Source organism: Anolis carolinensis, chromosome 2 (assembly GCF_035594765.1).
Source record: "Anolis carolinensis isolate JA03-04 chromosome 2, rAnoCar3.1.pri, whole genome shotgun sequence".
NCBI lineage: Eukaryota > Metazoa > Chordata > Lepidosauria > Squamata > Dactyloidae > Anolis > Anolis carolinensis.
The window spans coordinates 229,170,151-229,196,578 of NC_085842.1; the positions used below are offsets into that span (position 1 = coordinate 229,170,151).

Here is a 26,428-nt window from a genome sequence, read left to right on the forward strand (position 1 = left end):
GTAGAACGCCATCCATATGTTTGGGCACTTCCAGCTCAGAGCTATAAACTTGCAATTTCCCACATCTACAAGGTGTCAAGGAACACTTTCGCACCACTAAATTAGAATGCAACACTAGAGTGAGATAGCCTTGAGGGACTATAAAAGTTTTTGTGCAATTTTACAAATGTGGGGGGAGATCAAGTTCTTCATTTAGTCCTAATGCTTCAAGAAAAAGAATAATCTCACAAAGACTCAGGAAATAACAGCCACTGTTCATAAATTTCAGAAGGATGTATTTATTTTTTTTCACATGGCAGGAAGTTCGTTCACAGTTAGTGTATTGGAAACATAATGGACTGAAAAAGGCATTCCAATAAAAGTAGTGCAGGGTGGATCCGTGAAATCAATCCAGTTTGGGAAAATATGTAGATGCTTGAAATGACTTTTTTTTCTACAGGGAGCTTCTGCTTATCTGGTGGGTTAGGGACTGGAGCATTGTCAGAAAATGGAATTGGTTGCAAAGTGGAATCCAGGTTTTTCTAGCGAGAGGTCCATGAGTCAACTGGCAGAAACAGCAGCATTGACTGAAAGAGCAGACCATGGTTCAAAAGTGTGGAACAAATTCAGACCTATTAAATCAGTGGAATGTTTAAAATGAGTCCCCAATAAGTGAGTGATGCCTGGAACCTTTTTCTGAGGATCACAATCACGCAATGGTCCCTATTATAGCGATCCATTTATTTGTGGCTTTTTACTGAGATGTTACATGCTGTAGTTCTTCCTCTATCCTGCTACTTGCAAAGAGCAACAAGCTAGCTAGCTGCATTCTTTTAATACACTAATATGTGTAACTGGCAGTAAAAAGAGACTGAGTGGCTGCTCCACTGCTCTTTCCAGAAGTGACGTATTGGCCTCGGCAAGCCAAGCTATTGATCTGAAAACAAAGAAAAAGAAGAGCTAGTTGGTTTTAGCAAATAAAGAGGGAAGCACACATTTAAAAGGATTTCTAGATTTCCCTGTGCAAGGAAAAGAATAACATGTTCTGAATGTTGGGGATGCTTTGAATGTGACTTTCCTGCTTCTTGGCAGGGGGTTGGACTGGATGGCCCGTGAGGTCTCTTCCAACTCTATGATTCTATAAAAGTGAAAAACCATGAATAACAACATTTGCTATCCCCCCCCCCTTAAATGAGCGTCTCTCTGGAAATTTCTAGATCTTTCAGCACTGGAAGCAAACCTTAGACTTGCACTAGAGGAAGTGGAGATTCCCAGTTTTTAAACAAATCTGTGAATAATCAATTCCACGGGGGGGGGGGGGGGAAGCAAATTTGGAGTGATAACTGAGATTCTTCTACTATTGCGGTGGTGCAATGGGTTAAACCCTTGTGTTGGCAATTTGAATCCACGAGATGGAGTGAGCTCCCTATGTCAGCCCCAGCTTTCCATGCAAGGACATGAGAGAAACCTCCCAGCAGGATGGTAACACATCCAGAATCCTCTGGGCAATGTCTCTGTAGACCGGTGATTTTCAACCTGCAAGTCCCCAGGTGTTTTAGCCTACAACTCTCAGAAATCCCAGCCAGTTTACCAGCTGTTAGGATTTCTGGAAGATGAAGGCCAAAACATCTGGGGACCCACAGGTTGAGAACCACTGCTGTTGATGACCTATTGTCTCACACCAGAAGTGACTTGCAGTATGTTCACTTCTGATACAATAAAAAAAAAAACAGTTTCCCTCTACATTGGGAGTCTTTCAAAGCAGGAGTGGACAACTGCACAGGATAGGAATGGCACTGGCCCTACTGATCCATCCCAAATATCTCTCCTCTTTAATTCTAGATCTACTTCTCTACTGCTAGACCTAAAGCAACCCTAGGGATTAAAAGTTGTCCTTTCCTGGTGAATAGGAGGTATCTGTGGCATTTTCAATACTTAAATTAAAACTAAAAGTGGGCACCTGACAATCTCTAGAGGCGCTCAAACATCCCTGAGTGAGAGTCAAAGGCAGCCAGGTGATGTTTTGTCCACTCCAGTTTTAAAGGCTTACCTTTGCCCGTTTCATGAAGGCTTCCTGGGATGCCTTCTTGTTCTCAGGTTTGCCAGACCAGGCAGCCAGAGCCGATGCTTGCAGGGCCCGTCCGTAGGAGAAAGTCAGCTTCCAAGGTTTAGGCAGAGGAACCAGATTGATAGCATTGAGGTGGATTGAAGCCTCCTCTTCACTCTGCCCCCCAGAAAGGAAACAGATTCCTGCAATTTAAATCAGAAAATGAGGGAATGTCAAATGGAACAGACTTCGATAGTAGTACGTGTGAAAAAGATCTTGGAGTCCTCATGGACAACAAGTGAAACATGAGCCAACAATATCCTGTGGCACCTAAAAAAGCCAATGGGACTTTAGCCTGCATACATGGGAATCTAGTGTCTAGATCCAAGGAGGTCATGCTACCCTTCTATTCTGCCTTGGTCAGACCACACCTGAAATACTGTGTCCAATTCTGGGCACTTCAGTTGAAAGGAGATGTTGACAAGCTGGAATGTGTCCAGAGGAAGCGACTAAAATGATCAAGGGTCTGGAGAACAAGCCCTATAAGGTGTGGCTGAAAGAGCTGGGCATGTTTAGCTTGCAGAAGAGAGGGCTGAGAGGAGACATGATAGCCATGTATCAATACGTGAGGGGAAATCATAAGGAGGAGGGAGCAAACTTGTTTTCTGCTGCCCTGGAGACTAGGACGTGGAACAACGGTTTCAAACTACAGGAAAGGAGATTCCACCTGAACTTTGGGAAGAACTTCTTAACTGTGAGAGGTGTTCAGCAATGGAACTCTCTGCTTTGGAGTGTAGTAGAGGCTCCTTCTTTGGAGGCTTTTAAGCAGAGGCTGGCTGGCCATCTGTCGGGGGTGCTTTGAATGTGATTTTCCTGCTTCTTGGCAGGGGGTTGGATTCGACAGCCCACGAGGTCTCTTCCAACTCTTTCAATGATTCTATGATTCTAGGGGGGGAGTGGGGCCTGGAAAAGCTGGATTAATAATCATCACACTGTGTGCATCACAGCATATCACCAGGCCAGTCCCTGCAAACCTGGTTTGTACAAAGTAACAGTAATATCAAGTGAGTTATTTAAAATATGTGTACATTATCTTACAAGACAAAGGTCTTTGCAAGACAGCTTCCAAATAAGTTATTGCAAAATCCAAATCCAAAAGGGCTCTCCAAAGATTTTTTTTCAAATCCAAAGTCTGAAATTGTCCACACAAGTGGCTGAGATAATGAAACCTTTGCTTTCTGATGGTTCTGCAGACATATCACAGCACCTTGCTTCATGTACAACATTATTTGAAATGTTGGTTATTAAATGAATGTCAGGCAATGTGTATAGGATGTATGTGAAAGGTAAATTCATTATGTGTTTAGATTAGGTCCCATCACCAAAATATCTCATTATGTATATGTATTTTATTCCAAAATCCAAAAGACTTCTGGTCCCAAGTATTTCAGATAAGGGGCACACTATTTTTCAAGTCCTGTCTGCTTTTATCAGGAAGAAACATAATATCCAACATTTATTCCTAAACCACATATGTCTGAAACATGTAGCGATGGGTGAAATGCATAAATAGATCTAGGTATAGAAAAGCATGCCTGAACTAAATGAAACTGAGGCATAAACATCTAGATGAAAGTATGCAAACACAGGGAAGTAAACACATTTTATATCCATATAGCAAGGACTGGTGTATTACCAGGGACAGCAGCAGGGACAGTTCGGTGGAGAGCAGTGACAGTTGCCATGGCCACTTCCTCAGGGGTGTACCTCTTGGTACAGGCTTGGCCAGCAGTCACCATGTTGGGCTTCAGCAGCGTCCCCTCCAGGTAAACATGGTGGTCATTCAGAGCCTTGTAAACAGCAGCCAGAACCTAGGACACACAGGAGAGTTTGGAGTGTAAACCTTGCAGCTCCATCCTATGTGTGTTTGCTCAGAAATAAGCCCCATTTTATCAATTGAGTTTAATGTCAGGAAAGAATGCACAATATAATTCTGCTGTACGCATGGTGAGGCTTTCCTTCTGATAGTGAGTGCAGTTCATCTGAATATTAAACCAAGGTGGGGACTTTCGGCCCAATGAGACATCATCATCATCATCATCATCATCATCATCATTATTGGAGCCCCCCAGTGGCACAACATGTTAAAGCGCTGAGCTGCTGAACTTCCGGACCAAAAGGTCGCAGGTTCGAATCCGGGGAGCGGAGTGACCGCCTGCTGTTAGCCCCAGCTTCTTCCAACCTAGCAGTTCAAAAACATGCAAATGTGAGTAGAGCAATAAGTACCGCTCTGGTGGGAAGGTAACGGCGCTCCATGCAGTCATGCCGGCCACATGACCTTGGAGGTGTCTACGGACAACGCCGGCTCTTCGGCTTAGAAATGGAGATGAGCACCAACCCCCAGAGTCAGACATGACTGGACTTAATGTCAGGGGAAAACCTTTACCTTTACCTTATTACTTATTATTATTATTATTATTTATGGTATTTCTATCCCACCTTTCTCTACCCCGGAGGGGACTTCAACTCCCATCAAACCAAATTAACATAGACAGTGAGGATGAATGATGGTATTTGCACCAACTAGACGGCCATAAAGGATAATAGAATAATAGAGTAGAAAGAGATCACATGGGCCATCTAGTCCAACCCTCTGCCATTCAGGAAAAGTACAATCAAAGTACTTTATCCCTGACCCTATCAATGACCAATACAACTTGTGCTTGAGAAGAGAAATCCTGCCCCATATATTGATCTAGCCATTATATTACAGGCTGTCATCTTGTTCTCAAGATTGTTCCAATAGAGGAAAACCAGAGGAATATGATTGGTTAAAGCTAATGATGGGTGCATTTCATGTCCAATACAGAGTCAGATTGTTTCTTTGTATTAGTTCTTGAGGAATATAAATTAAAAAGTGTAGCTTCACTCTTGTTCTGCTTGTGGGATTCCCATAGACCATTGTGTAGACAGAATGATAAACTAGGTCCAACTAGTCTTATGTTTTAGATGTGATTTGCACTGCAAGAAGCGGCAATTATTTAAAGCTGCCTTGAGCTCTGAACAACAGGTGTTATCTTAAATCTGGAATGTACAGCCATTTGTGCCCCCAAGGATCACATTTTTGTATGCATGTGCACAATAAGCACAAACAAATTCAGAATCTCTATTGGGTAAAAATAATTGCCAACCCACTGAAAGATAAAATAGATTTCAATATCCTTTGTAGCAGAACAAATATTGTTATAAAAAGGGCAGGAAAGTGAGTTAGGAAGAGATTCGGCTGAGGTGGAGTCCTGTGCATGAGACCATGCACTTTATGAACTCAGTGCTATGTTCCAAACTATATTCCACATCCACCAAAGTTGGAAGGATGAGTGTAGACTGCAGTTTTGTCAATGTGGTCTGGGGAGATGATACAACTTATTGTAGTTGCCTTACTTTTTCTGTGACATACTGGCACCGCTGAAGGTCATGGTCTCCGTCAGGAAGAATCTCTGGTTCCACAATAGGGACAAGTCCATGCTGGAAATGATAATTCAAAAAACAGTTTAATGGAAATCTAGATAGCTTATATTTGTTCTTGGTGAAGCTATCAAGGAAGAAAAGAATCCAACTACAATTCAAGCTCTCAACGGCATCAAGCACAGGAAAGTCATACCTGTTGGCAGATGCTGGCATAACGTGCCAAAGTGTTGGCATTTTCCTGGATGGCAAGAGTAGATGGAGTTGTATTTGTGATTTTCAGCACAGCACGCCACTTGCCAAAATCTGCTCCATCCTTCTTGTACTGTGCACAACGTTCTGCGAGGCCATCCAGACCTGGAGGCCAACATAGGAAGGTATCTTAATATTTTGCAGAAGACATCCCTACAACAGGTATTGCTCAGTGTCTTCTAGAAACGCTGCTACCATGACTTTGGGGGCTAGGATTTCAGAAGCTTTAGAAAATTCCATGTGTTATGTAAATGTATGCTAGTACTGTTCTTAATCCCTGCTTCTGTGGTAGGTGGCAGTCGGTCAGTATTCTTGCTTTTCTGAGTTGTTTTTTTTAAAGATGACAAACACACACACACATACATACACATTTCAGATTTGTGTTTCTTGAGATTTCTATTTTTAACAGTGTTAATATTATATTTTAAGATTATAATTAAATAATTTTAAAGAATATTTTAAGTGTTTTTAAATGTTTTATATGGCCTTTATTTGTTCAAGGAGCCCCCGTGGCCTTGTGAATTAAAGCCTCGTGACTTGAAGGTTGGGTTGCTGACCTGAAGGCTGCCAGGTTCGAATCCCACCCGGGGAGAGCGCGGATGAGCTCCCTCTATCAGCTCCAGCTCCATGCCGGGACATGAGAGAAGCCTCCCACAAGGATGGTAAAAACATAAAAACATCCGGGCGTCCCCTGGGCAACGTCCTTGCAGACGGCAAATTCTCTCACACCAGAAGCAACTCAGGTTGCTCCTGACACGAAAAAAAAATTGTTCATTGACCCAGCAGCCTTTTGTCGATGGGGAGGTGTTATAAAAAATAAATGATAATTGAGTCATGCAGTTCTCACAGTCTGAACCATCTCACAAATGGGGCTGTTATGATGACAAAATGAGAATAATAGGTACAGTGACTTACCTTGAATGGTGGTTTCTCCATTTGTTCCTGCCAATGGAGCTGTGCCTTTATCCAGCTGTGAATATTTAATACAACCATTAGCAAAACACTATCAAAATGGGCCGAGGGTCTATATGTTTGCTGCATAAAGGGAAGGGCTAGTTCCACTCTGTCTGCACTTGATGCATTTTTGATCTATGTGATTTTGTACCATTCAGTAGATTGGCTAAGCTCTTCCAGCAAAATAAGGAAGCAAACATGATGTATCATCCTCGGTTTTGTCGTGTGCCAATGCCAGTGCCTACTTTCTCCCTTCTCCAGCTCTGAGAGGGCCTATCTCACAATGTCTCAGTGGCAATGTTCTGGCAACTTTTTTTGGGCAGGCTCTCTTAGTGGGTCTATTTCCATCATATACCTTCTCCCTCTCTCTTTTCTTCCTTTCTTTCTTCCTTTGCTTTCCCTCATTAATGTTCCACACTCTTCTTCCTTTCCTTCCCTTCCCTTCCCTTCCCTTCCCTTCCCTTCCCTTCCCTTCCTCTTCCCTTTTTTCATTTCCTTCCCTTCCTTCATCTCTTCTTTCCTTTATTTCCCTTCCCTTCTTTCTTTCTTTTTCTCCCCTTAAGCTTTGCTTTCTCTTTTCTTTCTCCCGCACCCTCCCTCCCACCTTTCTTTCCTTTCTTTTTCTCTTTCTTTCCTTTCTTCCTGCTTTCCCTATGCACACAAGTCACATAATAACAGCCATTTTGCCTCATTTCCATTAATTTTGTCACTTAACAGAGGGACACTTCAACCAGTCGCAGCCAATTTGCTTTGTTCATAATCTTTCCCTCTACTTTGGACCTGAAAGAGGTGGGATTATTTTTTAGTTCAAACCCCTCAATTATTTTAAGTTGGATAATGAAGAGTATATGTTCCAAGTTTGGTTCAGATTAATCAAGCCATGTAGGAGCCTTTGTGGAACAAACCAACCAACAGCATGCATGCATATATACTTTGACTTTATATATATAGAAGATGTACCTACAGCAGGGATGGGAATCATGCAGCCTTCCAGATGTCAAAGTGGAACTTCCATTATCCTTGGTGAGGAAAGCTGGAAGCTGCAGTCGAACTATATCTGGAGGGGTATGTGAATCCCAGCCACAGCAAACCAGACTCCCCCTTCCTTCCCCAACAAAGTTATAGAATCATAGAATCATAACTGAGTTGGAAGAGAGCATATGGGCCATCTAGTCCAACCCCCTGACATGCTGGAAAAGCACAAAGTATCATGGGAGGCCCAGACATAGAATCATAGAATCATAGAATAGTAGAGTTGGAAGAGACCTCATGGGCCATCCAGTCCAACCCCCTGCTAAGAAGCAGGAAATCACATTCAAAGCACCCCCGACAGATGGCCATCCAGCCTCTGCTTAAAATAGGCTGGGTGTTTCTTCTTTTCTATGCTTCATGCTGGTAAATGATCTTGAAGATAGTCACCTTGATTCCAACCACTATGCCCTTGTCCTTGATGACTGTGGGGAAAAGCTTCCCAGTGTTGTCCTTCTGATAGAGGGTCTCATGGAAGAATATGACTCCCCCAATCTGCTGGCTGATGGAGTTATCAGAGGAGAAGAGGATATCGCGGAAGGCACGGCGGTTCTCTTCAGTGTTCTCCACTTTAATGCGCTGCAGCCTGTTGCCCATAGTACCTAGAAAAAAGTCACCAGATGTCAGAGGCAGAAAGCTTTATAATATAATCTCCAAATGTGCTTACCGTGGAAACAGGAAACAATGGATATGCATTAGTCAATACATATTTTGGTGCCTCAAATTGTAATCCTGTTTCTGGATATATTTAACTGGCTAATTCAAAAAATGGCACCAGTTTATCCCTATAAGTGTTGTGGTTCAACCTGATGACGATGAGGGGTTTGTGGTGTCATTGCCTGAGAGACTGGGAGATGCAATTTCAGAGCCGGGGAGAATGCTGGATTCAGATACAGCCAAGATGGGGGAACAGGAGTGCTGTAAGAGCAAAAGCCTGCTTCTGTGTTACCGTGTGAAAGTACTGATATTTTGGAATCCAGCAGTCAGGGAGGTGACCTCTCACCTAGTAACTGCAGGCGAGATACCATGAACTCATCCAAGGGAACAGTGGATCTGGATAAACATTGCCAGCCGGTTCTGAGGGGGAGGGAATCAGGTGCAGAAGAGCTGAGAGACTTTGCGGGATTGATAGGGAGAAGTGGGGGGGGGGGGTGCAGAAAAATGTGTTCATGTTTTGCAGCCCTTAAAGCAGAGTGGTCTGTGAAAGGATTTTAGATGTAACAACGTCACTCAACCTAGGAGGTTTGTTGGCTTTGCTCTCTGTTCAAGCTTGGGTTGGAGACCCATGGTTCATGCTAATCTTTTGGCTCCTTGTTCCACGGATTATTCTGAGATTTCTGCTCCTGTTGTGATCCTGGTTTTAAGCCTTGTATTTTGGATTTCTCCTGCCTTCATGCTCCAGTTTTAAACCTGGGATTTATGCTACTTGTGGATTATTTTCCGTACAGTTTGGCTTGGCTTTTTGCCTATGACTTTTGCCTGCAATATTGACTCTTGGATTTTATTCTTTATCTACTCCATAGTGTTTTACCCTTTTCATATATGCTTTCTTAATAAACTGTTTTGACTTTTACACTTGGTTTCTTGGAGGGTGCTGTGAGCAAGATGAAACCTTGCTGTGGTGCAACAGTAAGCTCTAGTTTGTGAGACACAGAACATATGACATTTACCAGTCGTCATCTACTCGCCCATAAAAATCATAACCATCTAAGAACTAGAGCTGATACGGTCTGCCCAATATGTTTTTCTGGCTCAGTACCCCAAATAACCCCAGGAACAGACCTAAGAACCAAGACACCAAGAATTGTTTTGTTTTGTTTTGTTTTTTGTTTGGGCTGTTATCTCTATAAAATTAAGTATGTCTGGCAGAGGTACCGCTTAGATGTATCCGCTTTAGGAATGTTCTAGGTCTTCTAGTGCAAATCTGTAGCAACTTCCAGCAGAATCACTCCATAAAAAACAATTGGAGGACCTAGAAAACTCATAGCGGATATATGTTGTCCAATGACTGTAAGTGGAATTTTGTAAGATGTGGCTATGGAAGTCATGCCATATTACCAAATGCATTCACTATGTCAATTTCCTCTCTGCTAACAAAAAAAGCTCAGGGTCAAAATATTGGAGGTATTCACTGTAATATTTTCTCAATTATTACTCTGGTTCCAATAGCTAAAGTACCCATTTCGATTTACCATGTGGAACAACCCGTCATGAACTTCACCATTTCTGATTGCTGTTGCAAAATTTCATGTTGAACTGACTTGTTTCAACACAAGTAAAAATAAGTATCCTCTGTTCTCAGTCCTGTTGTGTGGAGAATTAGTTGTGTGACATGGAAGATTCCAATTTGCTATCCCTTTAAGTGTGATCTGAAACCATAAGGCTCAGGAATGGGTGGATAATTTCATCAGAACTGAATCAGTATCTTATCTCTGAATGTCCTTCATTGACCTGCACATGACCATCCTTGGGTACAGAGCTGATATCTACCATAAATTGATATAAAAAACTTAATGATTATTCAATAAAACCTACCCACAGATTCATCTGCAGCCAGGATTCCTTTGCCAGAAGCCACGATCCTCTGAGCTATGTCAGACAGAGCCTTCTTCTGCTCTGAAGAGAGTGCTGGGAATTGATGGGTCATGATGGCTGGAAACGGGGAAAAAAACAATATGTTTTAAATTGAATAATTTTATAATCTTTGAATCTTGAACTGACCAAGGGCCCCTTCACACCACCTATTTAACCCACTATGATTCCACTTTAGTCGCTATGGGAACATCTAATGGAATCCTGGGATTTGCAAAAAAATCTCTGACAAAAAAATCTAACTACCCCTCCTTGAACTGCCAATCCCAGGATTTCTATGCATAAGTGGAAGCATGATGTTAAGCAAAATTTGTCTAGCTCCTTGGTTCTCAGCCTGTGGGTCCGCAGATGTTTTGGCCTTCAAATCCCAAAAATCCTAACCAGCTGGTAAACTGGCTGGGATTTCAGGGAGTTGTAGGCCAAAAACACCTGGGGACTCACAGGTTGAGAACCACTGGCTAACTGAATCCCCAAATGCTATGTAAATCAGTAATTGTATGTACCACGAAAGTTAACTAAGCCCTGGGCATTCTAATCCAATTTTCCCAATATCTCCATTGTATTCTAAAATTGAAAATAATAACTCACAGTCAGATTTCTTTATTTGGGGGAGCTTATGTTTATTATAAATAAAATAAAAATAAAAATAAACTGAACATAATTCCCAAGCCAATCCGCACTATCTAAACAAAAGCACAATGTTTTTTCCTCTCCCCAACTATCTAAAACCATTAAAAACAACTGATATCCCACTCCATCAAGCAAAGGCAACTATCAAACCGTTGTACTTTTTGTTATTACATACAGTTAATTACATTTCAACTTCCAAAGAAAGAAGTATCAATAAATTTATCTACAGATCTCATTAATATGTTGGTTAAAAAAATAATTTTTTTTGCTAAATCTCTAATAATCAAAACTTTTGTTCACCACATCAATATTTTCCCAGTTTCATATGCTCTGCCAGAAACTGATGCCTTTCCTGTTCTTTTAGTCAAAAATTGTTATATCCAACACAATACCAGCAGACCATAAAACACAATTGGTGTTCTTCCTCTTCTGGTTACAATTGATAGCAAAACTAGTAATTTGGATGAGCCAATGTCGAAGCTTAATAAAGTTGCAAAGAGTTGCCGAATACCTTGTGCAATGCCATCTGCAAATGGAACCACAGGTATTGGCTTGCAGTTTTTCTGTTCGGCAAGGACAGCGACAGGGTTTGCACAGAGGATACAAGCTGATGATAGTGGAGCAAACACCAATGGATACACTGAATCTACACTGTCAAATTAATGTAGTTTGACCCCCACTTCAACTGCCATGCTCAATTTTATGGAATCCTGGGAGTTGTAGTTTGGTTTAATTTAATTAGAGAGTGTTCTGCCATGATTATTGATACCTTGCTGAGTACTTCTGCCACGAAGCTACAGAAGCCCTCTATTTCGGCCTAGAACTGTTTTATCTCCTTGTTTTTAACATGTGATGTATGTATTGATTGTATGACTGCTTTTCATGTTTGATTTTACAATGTGTAATTTGTCACTGTTTTATTATTGTTGTGAGCCGCCCCGAGTCCCCTCGGGGAGATGGGGCGGGATATAAGAATAAATTTATTATTATTATTATTATTATTATTATTATTATTATTATTATTATTATTATTATTATTATTATTAGGCACCAGGACTCTGGCAGAAGAGGCTAAAGCCCTTGTAAAACTACAACTCCCATGGCTCCATAGCATTAAGCCATGATATTGAAAGTAGAAGAAAACTTCATTCATTCTTCAGCATGGAGCCCCAGGTGGCACAATGGCTTAAACCCTTGTGCCGGGAAGACTGCTGACCTAAAGGTTGGTGGTTCAAATCCAAAGAGCGGGGTGAGCTCCCATTTGTCAGCTCCAGCTCCCCATGCGGGGACATGAGAGAAACCTCCCACAGGATGGTAAAACATCAAACATCCAGGCAATGTCTCCTGGGCAACGTCCTTGCAGACAGCCAATTCTCTCACACCAGAAGCAACTTGCAATTTTTCAAGTTGCTCCTGACACATAAATAAAATTCTACAGCATAGATGTGCCCTTAGTCTTGGGGAAAAGGCAAGAAAGAAAGTTAATAATAGCAACACCTCAAATATGTGCATGATTCCTTAAAATATATATATATAAGGCAAGCCCTAAGTCTCACACGGATGCTTTTTGATAGAGATTACCTTTTACTTAAGATCGCTACTGGTATGATGTTTCTGGTCAGTGTCAATATGGCGTACACAGTGGCAACTGCACTTTGGAAGGCCAGAGTTGCAATTCAGATAAGTCAATGCCAAGCCAAACCAGCAAGCAATTGTGGCAGCAGCCAAGTGCTAATAAGAGTGAGTCACCTATACAACGCCCATCACTTGAGATGGGTAAATCAACTGATGCCAGCTGCTTCTACAATGAAAGAAACGTGGTTCTTGATATCTTTCTAGGTAGGACAACTGACAATAACTGTGTTTGTTTGTTTTGTGGGCCTCCCACATTCTAGACCTTATTAAGTATATGACTCACCACCACTATATCTTATGACTGGCACCTGAGATTTCACTTACCCATGTCTGTGTGGAAGGGCTCTTGATGGTACTTTTATTTCAATGTATGGGAAACCAGATCTACGAAGTATGAAGGTTCTGTTACTTATTCCACATAGACTGGCTCTGCATTGCCATATAATCCAGATTATCAAAGTTGCTAATCCACATTATCTACTTTGAACTGGATTATGAGTCTACACTGCCATATAATCCAGTTCAAAAAAGTTAATCTGGCAGTATAGATGGGGCCCCAGGGAGTTGGGTATCTATCACAAATTCTTGCCTTTGAAGTATCAAGACATTCAGGAGTAGAAAAAACTGCCCGCCAGATTTTTGACCTACAACTCCATCATGGGGAGTGGCCAAGGATTATGGCTCAGTGGGTTAAACAGCTGAGCTGCTGAACTTACTGACTGAAAGGTCAGCGGTTTGAATCCGGGGAATGGTGTGAGTTCCTGCTGTTAGTCCCAGCTTCTGCCAACCTAGCAGTTCAAAACGTGCAAATGTGAGTAGATCAATAGGTACCACTCCAGTGGGAAGATAACAGTGCTCTATGCAGTCATGCTGGCCACATGACCTTGGAGGTGTCTACGGACAATGCCAGCTTTTTGGCTTAGAAATGGAGATGAGCACCAACCCTCAGAGTCGGACACAACTAGACTTAATGTCAGGGGTAAACCTTTACTTTACCTATGGAAAAATCTAATTTATTTTCCAGTGAAAATTAAAATCACAATGAAATTACGAGGAGCCATGTTGTCTTTGCCTCTGACACAAACTGACCGCAGAAAGTCTTCCTGCGTGTTTTTAAAGGACTCGGTCACAAAATTGTTACAGCCTTGCTTGTGGACTTCCCACAGACAATTGGATGGTCACTATATGAGCAGGATGCTTGGCTAGGGGTGTACCCACACTGTATTTTGGAAATATTGCGGAAGGCTGTTGTATATTGAGGAGACAGTATGGTGTCACGGTTGCTCTTACCCTGAAAGAAAAAGGTTAAAAGCTTTTTTAAGGTCTATTTTTGCTGAATATGTAAGTTTGAGCTAAATTTAAGTGAGAAAACACACTGTTTAATGAATGTAGTTTGACTCCACTTTAACTGCTCAATGCTATGGAATTATGGGGGTTGTAATTTTACAAGGTTTTTTGCCTTCCCTGCCCAAGGGCCCTTGCACACAGCCATATAACCCAGATTATCAAGGCAGGTGATCCACAATATCTGCTTTGAACTGGGTTGTCTGAGTCCATATTGCCATATATATGGATTTTATACAGCTACCGTATGTGAAAAGCGCTCAAGAATGCTGGTGCCTCGCCAATCTACAATTCCCATGATTGCATAGCATTAAGTCATGGCACTTAAGTGGGGTCAAACTGCATTCATTCTACAGTGTAGATGGACTCTGAATCGGATCCAGCTGAACTCTTCCCATGTCCTTACAATACTAACAATCTTCTGGTATGAGTGAGTGAGTGTTTGGCAAAGGATTTCCTAGTTGTCACTTTGATCCCCTTTTAAAATCAAAATAATACTTTCAGAACACAAAAGTTTCAAAACTAGAAAAGCTACCATAGTTCCAGAGAAACCTCTGCAGACCTCAACAGATGTCAGTGGCATTTTACGCAAACAAAATTGTTTACCCATTTCAGTCCCTGGCACTGATACAATAGGAGATCAACACGAAATGTCAATAATGCTCAAGTAAACATGAAATGTCAATAGTGTTGGAACTCAGACATTACTGCTTAACAAGGGGAGAAAAGAACAGGTAAGGGGGGGGGGGAGGACAGAAATCTCCATTGACATCAGAACAAACATTGCCTTCTGTTAATATTCCAACTGACTGGACCAAAGTTCGAGATCGGGGGGAAATAGAGAGGGGAATGTAAGGACAATTGCTAAATGGCTGGCATGCTGTCAAATTCAGGTCACCTTCAAAAGTGGTGTGAAGACAGAGGCATGATTTTTGTGCTAATATTTTTTCAGGTTAGTATTTTAGGCAGTGAACTATGACTCTGGAGACTAGGGTTTGATTCCCTGCCATGAAAACCCACTGTGTGGCCTTTGGCAAGTCATACACTCTCAACTCACCAAATACTAGCAGGAGCACCTCAGCAAGCGAGAGTCCAAAAGTGGCAGGTAAAAACCCTGAACCTCAATCAGTGGTTGATGCCAGATGAGAGACTCCCTCCTGGGCACACAGAAGACTGGGCAACTTGGAAGGTCCTGAACAGACTGGCACCACGAGATGCAGAGCCAGTGTTAAGAAATGGGGCTACAAAGTAGAGAGTCCATGATATGTGAGTGTGGAGAAGAGCAACCCACAGACCACTTACTACAATGCAGTCTGAGCTCTGCACATGCACAATGGAGGACCTTCTTACAGTGGCACCAGAGGCACTTGAAATGGCCAACTTCTGGTTCAAGGAAATTTAGCACAATGCCAAGTTTTTAACTTTGTTTGTGGTTTTTTATACATTATAGATGTATTCTCAATTTGCTTCTGACGCAGTAAATAAAAATAGACCACAATAATCCATGATATGCTTCATATAGGGTCAGTATATATCAGAAAGGTTGATATATGATTGAAAGGTTGGCAGTTCGAATCCAAGGAGTGGAGTGAGCTCCCACTGTTAGCCCCAGCTTCTGCCAACCTAGCAGTATCAAAAATGCAAATGTGAGTAGATCAATAGGTACCGCTTCTGCGGGAAAGTAACAGCGATCCATGCAGTCATGCTGGCCACATGACCTTGGAGGTGTCTACAGACAACAGCGCCTCTTCAGCTTAGAAATGGAGATGAGCATCAACCCCCAGAGTTGGACATGACTAGACTTAATGTCAGAGGAAAACCTTTACTTTTACCTTATATATTAGAAACGACTCTGACCTGGGTGTATGTTTGGCAAGTGATACCTGCCATTCTTTAAGAAGGTGCATACTTTCCAACATTTCACATATGAAAGAAGGATACACATGACCAAGCAACATCAAGATAGCAGAAATTATTCATGAAGACGGATGCCAGCATGGTTTGAGCATTGAACTATGACCGGAGAGCAGGGTTCAATTCCCCATTTGCCCACGGAAACCCACTTGGTTATCTTGAGAAAGTCCCACTCTCTCAGCCCCAGAAACCCTTATCATAGGGTCTTCGTAAGATGAAAATGAATTGAAGACACACAAGCTACAATGCAAATCTGGGAAGGCTGCAACAGTTTGCTTTTACCAGAGAACTTCTCTTTCTCCTATTGAATTAAATGAGCATAGACAACTTTTACATTTTGTTGTTTGCAGAAAACGAAGTAAGCCAGAGACAAAACTGGAAATCCATACAGTTTGAAACATGCCTTTTCATTTTAGCATGAATGATTACACATAAAAAGCTTATAGTTTGAGTCTAAGCTTACTTTGCCCTTTAGCACAAATACAGTCATTATCTCTTGCTTTGGTATAGCTTTGCTCCACCTAAGTTGGTATAGAGGTGCCTGCATGCACCCATGTCTGTATACAAATAGTCCACAAAGAAGTAGAAACCATTCAAAGCAAATCTATGGCAGCTGCATCTGATTCGGTTGTTTTAGTTCTGGGGCACAGCCCTAGTATTGAATAACAACCGGATTTTCAAAGAGCAAACTAGGTGTTCTTTCAAAAACTAGTTATAGTGCCATGATTCCACTTTTAACTTCTACAGTTCTACCCTACAGATTTCTGAGATTTGTTGTTGTGGAGGCATTTTAGTGCCTTATCAAACAACAAGCTCTGGGATTCCATAAGATGGCACCTAATGTAGAATTATAGCACTATAATTGTGTAGCAGTTTCAGTGTTGGTCTAGAAGACCACCCACACTGCAGAATTATGTATTTATTTATTTACAGTATATTTCGCCCTTCTCATCCCGAAGGGAATTCAGGGCAGATCACAATATATACATGACAAACATTCAGTGCCACTCGACATACGACATACAGACAGAGACAGAGGTAAAGGTAAAGGTAAAGGCAAAGATTGTCACCTGACATAAAGTCTAGTTGTGTCCGACTCTGGGTTGGTGCTCTTCTCCATTCCTAAGCTGAAGAGCCGGCATTGTCCGTAGATGCCTCCAAGATAATGTGGCCGGCATGACTGCATGGAACGCCGTTACCTTCCCGCCAGAGTGGTACCTACTGATCTACTCACATTTCCATGTTTTCGAACTGCTAGGTTGGCAGAAGCTGGGGCTAACAGCGAGCCCTCACTCCACTCCCCAGATTCGAACCTGTGACCTTTTGGTCCGCAAATTCAGCAGCTCAGCGCTTTAACATGCTGCGCCACCGGAGGCTCCCTCAGAGACAGAAACACAGAGGCAATTTAACATTTCCAGCTTCTGGCTTCATGAGGGTATGTTCGATTCCAGCCACAGGGGAAGCTGCTGCTTCATCATCCACTGTGACACCGAGTCCTTGATGGAGTACTTCCTCATTCTTCCGCACGCTGCTGGATGTTTTATTGTGTTGTAAATTAGTTAAATTAGCCTCCCTGCATAAAGCGGTACCTAAATTTCTTACTCGACAGATGCAACTATATTTCGGGTTGCTTAGGTCAACAACAAGGGAGGCTATTTAATGGTTGGGCGCTCAATCTGACCCGGACTAGATTCGAACTCATGACTGCTCGGCCAGTAGTGATTTATTGCACCTGGTTACTATCCAGCTGCACTACAGTCCATTGCAGTTTGATACCATTTGAACTGCCACGGCTCCATCTTATGGAATCATGGGCTTTGTAGTTTGTTGTGGCACCAAAGCTCTCCAATAGAGAAAGGTAAATATTTCACAGAACCACAAATCACAACATTCCATAACCCTGAGCCATGATAGTCAATGTGTTGTCAAACTGCTATAATTCTGCAGTGTGGATACAGCATAGGACTTCAGGAACTATGGTTTGAATCCATGCTAAGGATTCCTGAAAGCTGCACAAAGTGTTGCACTTTGCCTGGGTTCTATGAATTAGTCTCCAGTGTTAATATTGTATGTTTTATGTTGATTTTAACGATTGTTTTTACTGTAATTGATGTTTTTATTGGATAACTGTTTTATTGCTGTGTTTTGATATTTGATTGTTTTATTGGTAAAGGCCCCATGTAAGCCGCCCCGAGTCCCTTCAGGGAGATGGGGCGAGGTATGAAAATAAAGTTGTTGTTGTTGTTATTGTTATTATTGTTATTATTATTATTATTATTATTATTATTATTATTATTATTATTATTATTGCCTACACCAGGAAAAGGGAAAAAGCCAATGTGCTGCATATGTCATCTTCACTTGGGTAAAACAAAAATAAACCAATAATATTTCAGTTTGTAATGTGACTGCAGGAATGAATGAACACGATGTCTGACCTTTTAAGACTCTAAATAGGCTGTATAAAGATGACTATATCACATGTGGGATCTGCCTTCTTGTTAGACACATCTGGAGTGAATGCAATTAAATGAGCTTTGTTTAGTTGTGCATCTTTTGTTGTGTATCACAAATCTAGCCCTTGAATCTGCTGGGTTGCTTCTTCCCCAACATTTTATGTGTAGAAGACTATTCAAAATGCTATATTCTTGAGCTTTTCTATTGTTTTTTCTGTTAAACTGAAAGTCTCTTCTTGGCTGCTTATGGGCGGAACACAATTTGGCAACATGAATGGAAATAGATAGGGAAAAGGATTTATTGCTTTCCAGTGTTTAACAGTAGCAACAAAGTCTTCTTAAATAATCCTGCTGAAGGGAGTGGGGAAGCTGGCAAGAAGGGGAGAGAGATAACACAGAGTCAATTGGCTACTTAGTGGTGTTTATCTCTAAACCATGTTACATTTCAAAGGTGAAGGTAACAAAGTTGGTGGCCATTCGTGATAACAGGCGTGTATCTTCACCAGTTAGAAGGAATCATTAAATACAAATCAAATATCCCTTGGGGTTGTTGTGTGTTTTCCGGGCTGTATGGCCATGTTCCAGAAGCATTCTCTCCTGACGTATTGCCCACATCTATGGCAGGCATCCTCAGAGATAGTGAGGTATATATCCCTTTCCCAAAATGGCTGTAATCAGAAGTATTTTGGATTTTTTCTTAGATTTTGGAATATCTGTGTTTGCATGAGCGATATTGGAGATGGGACCCAACTCTAAACACAAAATCCATTTAGGACTATATATACAGTACCTTAGGAGCCCCGGTGGCGAAGTATGTTAAAGCACTGAGCTGCTGAACTTGTAGGCCGAAAGGCCACAGGTTCAAATCCCGGGAGCAGAATGAGCACCCGCTGTTAGCTCCAGCTTCTGCCAACCTAGCAGTTCAAAAACATGCCAATGTGAGTAGATCAATAGGTACTGCTCCGGCGGGAAGGTAAGGGCACTCCATGCAGTCATGCCGGCCACATGATCCTGGAGGTGTCTACGGACAATGCCGTCTCTTCAGCTTAGAAATGGAGATAAGCACCAACCCCCAGAGTCAGACATGACTGGACTTAACATCAGGGGAACCAACCTATACACACAGCCTGAAGATAGTTTTATACACATAAGAAAGCAAAGGTATCACTATTGCAACCACCCATGTGAAACAATTTTGGAGTATTTTAGTTTTAGGAATTCAAGGTAAGGAGCGCTCAGCCTTTAAATGAATTAAGTGAGGACTAAGGCCATACAATCCAGATTATCAAAGCAGATAATTTGAATTTTATATGGCAGTGGAGATTTTATTTATTGTATCAGAAGTGTAATCAAGGCCCTATAGGCCCTTCCACACAGCCATATAATCCAGAATATCAAGGCAGATAATCCACAATATCTGCTTTGAACTGAGTTACGTAAATCTACACTGCTATATAATCCAGTTCAATGTGGATTTTATACAGCTGTGTGCAAGGGACCTAGGGGCCCTTCCAGACAAGCCGTATATCCCAGGATCTGATCCCAAGTTTTCTGCTTTAAACTGGATTATATGAGTCCACACTGCGAGATAATCTGGGATAAACAGAAAACCTGGGATCAGATCTTGGGATATAGGGCCTGTCTGGAAGGGCCCTCGAACACCTGGATCTTCCAGTTCTTTTCAATACACTAGACACAACACTACACTGTCTCCTTTTGGTGAGATTCCTGACGCTCCAAAACAGTGACATGGCTGGTAATCTGTTTTTGGCTCAGTTAGGCCAATGATCTCACAAGCTTGGCAGATAAATGAAAATGGTGAAACTCAAGAATCTTATGAGCTTTCAGAAGTTCCCCTTCCCATACCAATCTGTTAGTACCACTATGATTCCACATTAAATGCCACAGATCCATCCAATAGTTCCATTCAATAGATTCAGCTAGATATAATATTTAGCAATTCCTAGAATATTTTGTTTTTCAACCCTAATCCAGGGCAGCTAAGGGCCCTTCTATACCGCCATATAAAATCCAGATTATTTGCTTTGAACTAGATTATATGGCAGTGTAGACTCATTTAATCCAGTTCAAAGCAGATAATGTGGATTATCTGCTTTGATAAACTGGATTATATAGCAGTGTAGAAGGGGTCAAGGATTATTTGCTTTGATAATCAGGATTATATGGCAGTGTAGAAGGGGCCTAAAACACATGCATGAGCTTCAGTGAAAAAAAGATTATGAAAGATGAAGGCACTAAAACAAAGCATTATATGAGCAGGAACAAGAAATGGAAATGCATGCATTTTCAAATATTAGTCAGTTCTCCTTTGTCTAATGTTTATAACTGATAGCAGCCCCAAATGATCAAGGAAACGGGAATGTAACTAATGATAAAAGCTTGCAGTCAGAGCTGATTCTTTTGCAGGTCCCCAGCTTGTAGATTAAGCTTCCTTCAATCACTCTTAAAAGATAAGAAGCTGAGAACTTTGAAATTTACACAAGGCAGGGGTTGGCTCTCAAGTCAGGAAGCACATTCTCAAAGCCTAGGGTTTTCCCCCCTCTTATGTCACATTGTAAGTAGGGCTGGGAACTGTGCAACCCTCCAGATGTTGTTGGGTTACGTCTCCCAGCATCTGTCCCCATTCGTTCAGCACTCCAGCAAACACAAGACAATGGCCAAATTCCCAGCCTGCTTTAAGACAAAAGTGAGGAATAAAGCAAACTGCCCCATGTCTTGTCCAAATATAAAATAAAGGTAAAGGTTCTCCCTTGACATTAGTTGTGTGCAACTTTGAGGGTTGGTGCTCATCTCCATTTCTAAGCTGAGGAGCGTAGACAACTCCAAGGTCATGTGGCCAGCCTGACTGCATGGAGTGCCGTTATCTTCCCGCAGGAGCGGTACCTATTGATCTACTCACATTTACATGTTTTCAAACTGCTAGGTTGGCAGAAGCTGGAGCTAACAGCAGGAGCTCACCCCCGCTCCCCGGATTCGAATCACCAATCTTTCAGTCAGCAAGTTCAGCATCTCAGCGGTTTAACCTGCTGCACCACCGTCCAAACATAAGCCAATATCTAATTACAGTAGAGTCTCACTTATCCAACATTCGCTTATCCAACGTTCTGGATTATCCAACGCATTTTTGTAGTCAATGTTTTCAATGCATCATGATATTTTGGTGCTAAATGCGTAAAGACAGTAATTACTATGTATCATTACTGCATATTGAACTGCTTTTTCTGTCAAATGTGTTGTATAACATGATGTTTTGGTGCTTAATTTGTAAAATCATAACCTAATTTGATGTTTAATAGGCTTCTCCTTAATCTTTCCTTATTATCCAATATATTCGCTTATCCAACGTTCTGCCGGCCTGTTTATGTTGGATAAGTGAGAATCTACTGTACATATCGTTCTTTGGGTTTCAGAGTAATCTTTCCTAGCCCTCTCTAAACACTTGTAGTACGCTCTGATGCTAAACAAGTACTAATCAGGTTCAACCTTGCTTAGTTTCCAAAATAAGAAAAGGCCACATAGTGGTTTGGTAGTATAGCCAAAAGGATCCTACAATCCTACAAGTGCTGTTGACCAGGGGTTCTTTACCTCTGATTTAGGTTCTGAAAGGACATTCCCTCTTTCTTTTCCAAGGTTTATACCCAAGGAAATGAGCTGGGTAAAAAACTTCTGGACTTTTAGATACACTGGACATCTATATGCAACCTTTTCATATATTGTGGGCCATCCAGTCCAAACCCCTGCCAAATAGCAGGAAAATCGCATTCAAACCCCCCTTGACAGATGGCCATCCAGCTTTTGTTTAAAAGCCTCCAAAGAAGGAGCCTGCACCACACTCCGGGGCAGAGAGTTCCACTGCTGAACAGCTCTCACAGTTAAGAAGTTCTTCCTAATATTCAGGTGGAATTTCCTTTCCTATAGTTTGAAGCCATTGTTCAGCTTCCCAACCTCCAGGGCAGCAGAAAACAAGCTTGCTCCCTCCTCCCTATGAGTTCCCCTCACATATTTATACATGGCTATCATGTCTCCTCTCAGCCCTCTCTTCTTCAGGCTAAACATGCCCAGCTCTTTAAGCCGCTCCTCATAGAACTTGTTCTCCAGACTCATGATCATTTTAGTTGCCCTCCTCTGGACACATTCCAGCTTGCCAACATCTCCCTTCAATTGAGGTGCCCAGCATTGGACACAATATTCCAGGTGTGGTCTGACCAAGGCAGAAGAGAGGGGTAGACTGACTTCCCTGGATCTAGACACTAGACTCCTAGTTATGCAGGCCAAAGTCCTATGGGCTTTTTAAAGTGGCTGCATCACATTGTTGACTCATGTTTAACTTGTTCCCCACGAGGACTCCGAGATCTTTTTCACATGTACTGCCATCGAGCCAGGTATCCCCCATTCTTACTAACATGGGTTGAAAAAAATAACTCTGAATAATAAAATCCATCCTAAAACGCACATCATACATTCTGTACTGAGCATTGTTCATGTTAATAGGGAGAACTAACTGCAACACAAATGCAGGAGTTGTCATCCTGCACATATCATATGACAAATTCCAAAGTTCATGTCATGGCAACACCTTTCTTGAGCCAATGACAACATTTCTGTGAATTGTTTTGAAATTCAGTAGGTAAAGGTAAAGGTTTCCCCCTGACATGAAATCCAGCCGTGTCCAACTCTGGAGTTGGTGCTCATCTTCATTTCTATGCCGAAGAACCTATTGATCTACTCACAGTTGCATGTTTTCAAACTGCTAGGCTGGCAGAAGCTAGAGCTAACAGCGGGTGCTCACTCCGCTCCCCGGATTCGAACCTGCAATCTTTTGGTCCACAAGTTCAGCAGCTCAGCACTTTTTACATGCTGCACCACCGGAGGCTCCCTTAAAATTCAGCACCAAATTCTATCTCAGTTGTGACACACAAAAAATTGTCATTTCAGTTAATAAATGGCTACAATACTTTTATCTATTCTGATTTAAAGTGTAGTATAAGAACACCTATACGTGGAAGTCCTATTGAGACAAGAATGTGCAGGATTGTAACCTTTGCAAGTTTTATTGCAATTGAAGTTACTTAGTTAGGAACCTACAAATGGAGGGCCAGTTTCTCTATCAGATATGCACACGTATGCACAAATCTACACCTCTTTTGCCTTGTCTAGTTAAAAGACATTTTTTTAAAAGGCCAGCACATACCGTTTGGGGAATTTCTTCCTGCTTTGATGAAAGGTTTCCACTGATGATGAGGGCTGCAGCAAACAGGACAAATGCAAGAGTGCTGAAACGTTTTATACCTTTGTGAGCAATGTTACTAGTTAACTTTTCCCCTGCCAACCCCCCTTCATGCTGGTTGGAGGGGCGTGAATGCTCCAGAGCTGCGACTGGCTGCTGGTGTCAATGCTCAGCCAATAATATGTCTCTCTGGATCTTTCTCACACTCTCCACCCTCCACGTATGTGTACAAACCAGTCTTCCTATATGCTGATATGATTCAACCCAGCTTTCACAAGGGACAGTACACACCCACAGAGACAGGCAAGCACAGACACAGGATTGCAGCGCTTAGGTTGGATCTACATTGCCCTATATCTCAGGATGTCATCCCAGATTATCTGGCAGTGTAGACTCATATAATCCAGTTCAAAACATATCAGATCCTACAATATAGAGCTGTTAGATCCAGCCTTAATTTCATTTTCAATGTTACTAGGTGCAATGAATTCCAAAACCCAACAAAAAGTTACCGTCAGTGCTAGGGTTGTGTTGTCGAAGGCTTTCATGGCCAGAATCACTGGGTTGCTGTGAGTTTTCCGGGCTGTATGGCTATGTTCCAGAAGCATTCTCTCCTGACACTTCGCTCACATCTATTGCAGGTTGTGAAGTCTCGTAGATACATATTCTCTATATTTGGCTGGAGTTACACTTTAAAATGTACCTGTTCCGACTTAACTTAAGAACAGACCTAGAGAACTGATCTTGTTCATAACTTCAGGACTGCCTGTATAATGATATTGTATTTTAGTTGCTGGGGAAAGGAATTAAGTACAGTAGAGCTTCCCTTATCCAACATAAACGGGCCGGCAGAACGTTGGATAAGCAAAAATGTTGGATAATAAGGAGAGATTAAGGAAAAGCCTATTAAATGTCAAATTACGTTAAGATTTTAGAAATTAAGCAACAAAAACATCATGTTTTAAAACAAATCGACAGAAAAAGCAGTTCAATATACAGTAACGTTATGTAGCAATTACTGTATTTACAAATTTAGCACCAAAATATTGCATTGAAAACATTGACTACAAAAACATTGACTACTAAAAGGCAGACTGAGTTGCATAATCCAGAACGTTGGATAAGCGAAGGTTGGATAAGCAAGACTCTACTGTATAAGCTATTTTAACATGTTAAATGAACATTAAGTAATGCTACTTTGTTACTTGTGAAGACAACACTTTTTCAGAACAAAAAAAGTGGCCACTTGTTTACAAGTTTACAAGAGATAGTCCTCTATTTAATATAATCTTCTGTTGGAAGGGTTAGTAATTTCAAACCTAGTTTAAAAATTAAGACTCACAAAATGAGAGTAAAGGTAAAGGTTTTCCCCTGACATTAAGTCCAGTCGTGTCCGACTCTGGGGGTTGGTGCTCATCTCCATTTCTAAGACAAAGAGCCTGTGTTGTCCTTAGACACCTCCAAGGCCATGTGGCTGGCATGACTGCATGGAGAGACATTACTTTCCTGCCGGAACGGTACCTATTGATCTACTCACATTTGCATGTTTTCAAACTGCTAGGTTGGCAGAAGCTGGGGCTAACAGCGGGAACTTGCCCCGCTCCCCAAATTCAAACCTGCAACCTTTTGGTCTGCAAGTTCAGCAGCTCAGCGCTTTAACATGCTGCGCCACCGGGAGCTCCCAAAAAAGGGAGTACAGGTGCCATTATAACTTTCACATATTGTTGAGAAAGCTGGACAGTGAAGTAAGCTTGATAGGGAGGGGGGATCAATTTATTTGATATGTGGTGCTGAAGATTTTATGGACAGCTAAGGAGACAAATAAATATACCTAGACTGAATGAAACCTGAAATCTCCCTAGAAGCGAAGATTACTAAATGGAAGCTGTTCTATTTGGCCACTTGATGAGAAGAGATGTCTCACTAGGTAAAGGTTTTCTAGTTGTGTCCGATTCTGGGGGTTGGTGCTCATTTTCATTTCTAAGCCGAAGAGCCAGTGTTGTCCGTAGACGCCTCCAAGGTCATGTGGTCGGCATGACTGCATGGAAGACCGTTACCTTCCCATCAGAGTGGTACCTATTGATCTACTCACATTTGCATGTTTTCGAACTTCAGAAGCTGGGGCTAACAGTGGGAGCTCACCTCGCTCCCCAGATTCGAACCGCCGACCTTTTGGTCAACAAGTTCAGCAGCTCAGTGGTTTAATCCACTGCGCCACCGAGGGGTCTCACTAGAAAGGAAAATGTTGGGTAAGGCTGAAAGCAGTAGGAAGAGAGGAAGAGACCAATCACATCAACAATAGATAGACTCAACCAAGAATGTTGTAGCTGCCTTGTGTCTGCACGATCAGAGTAGGGCTGTTATTTTAATTGCTACAATTTTTTAAATAATTGCTGACTTAATAGTTCTCTTTGTCTCTTTAATATTCTGGGCATTAATGGAGTCAGTTTGGAGGACATCTGCTATCTGAACATGCATATATATTCACTCTGGATGTGCTTTCAATGTGTACTTTCAACATATACAGTAGAGTCTCACTTATTCAACATAAATGGGCCGGCAGAACCAGGGCCGGCCGGAGATATTTTTTAATGGGAAGCGGGGGTGCTGAAAAGCGCCCCCGCCACCGGCCCCGCCTCCCGCGCCCTGGCCCCGCCCAGCGTGCCCTGGCCCCGCCTCCCACACTGCGTGGGAGGCGGGGCCAGGGCGATTAGTGAGGGGGGCGGGGCCACAGTTGGCCCCGCCCCCCCGCCCAGCGTGCCCTGGCCCCGCCTCCCACGCTGCGTGGGAGGCGGGGCCAAGGCACGCTGGGCGGGGGGGGAGCGGCGTCAGAGCTGGCTCCGCCTCCGCTACTCCCGCTCGCCCGTCTGGCCTTTCCTAGCA

General features: G+C 42.2%; 1 protein-coding gene across 2 annotated transcripts; it reads right to left on the minus strand.

The window, feature by feature from the left end:
• Positions 1 to 258: 258 nt before the first annotated feature.
• aldob (aldolase, fructose-bisphosphate B) lies at positions 259 to 23,667 on the minus strand. 2 transcript variants are annotated; one of them, XM_008103453.3, is made up of 10 exons: positions 23,510 to 23,582; positions 12,908 to 12,967; positions 10,262 to 10,378; positions 8,117 to 8,328; positions 6,659 to 6,713; positions 5,688 to 5,848; positions 5,468 to 5,551; positions 3,723 to 3,897; positions 2,030 to 2,229; positions 259 to 916 (listed from the first exon to the last, which is right to left on the minus strand). In XM_008103453.3, the coding sequence occupies exons 2-10, from the start codon at positions 12,909 to 12,911 to the stop codon at positions 821 to 823; spliced, it is 1,104 nt and encodes a 367-aa protein (XP_008101660.1). In that variant the 5' UTR covers positions 12,912 to 12,967; positions 23,510 to 23,582; the 3' UTR covers positions 259 to 820. The 2 variants fall into 2 exon arrangements, with proteins under 2 accessions (XP_008101660.1, XP_003216643.1); XM_003216595.3 differs by lacking the exon at positions 12,908 to 12,967 and having other exon boundaries at positions 23,510 to 23,667.
• Between the last annotated feature and the right edge of the window lie 2,761 nt (positions 23,668 to 26,428).

What these genes read in the sequence shown, in the direction of transcription:
- aldob (XM_008103453.3), bottom strand. An exon ending in TGGAGAAACCACCATTCAAG is followed by an intron (nt 5,849 to 6,658) that starts GTAAGTCACTGT and finishes GTTGGCCTCCAG; the next exon opens with GTCTGGATGGCCTCGCAGAA. An exon ending in ATGCCAGCATCTGCCAACAG is followed by an intron (nt 5,552 to 5,687) that starts GTATGACTTTCC and finishes TATCATTTCCAG; the next exon opens with CATGGACTTGTCCCTATTGT.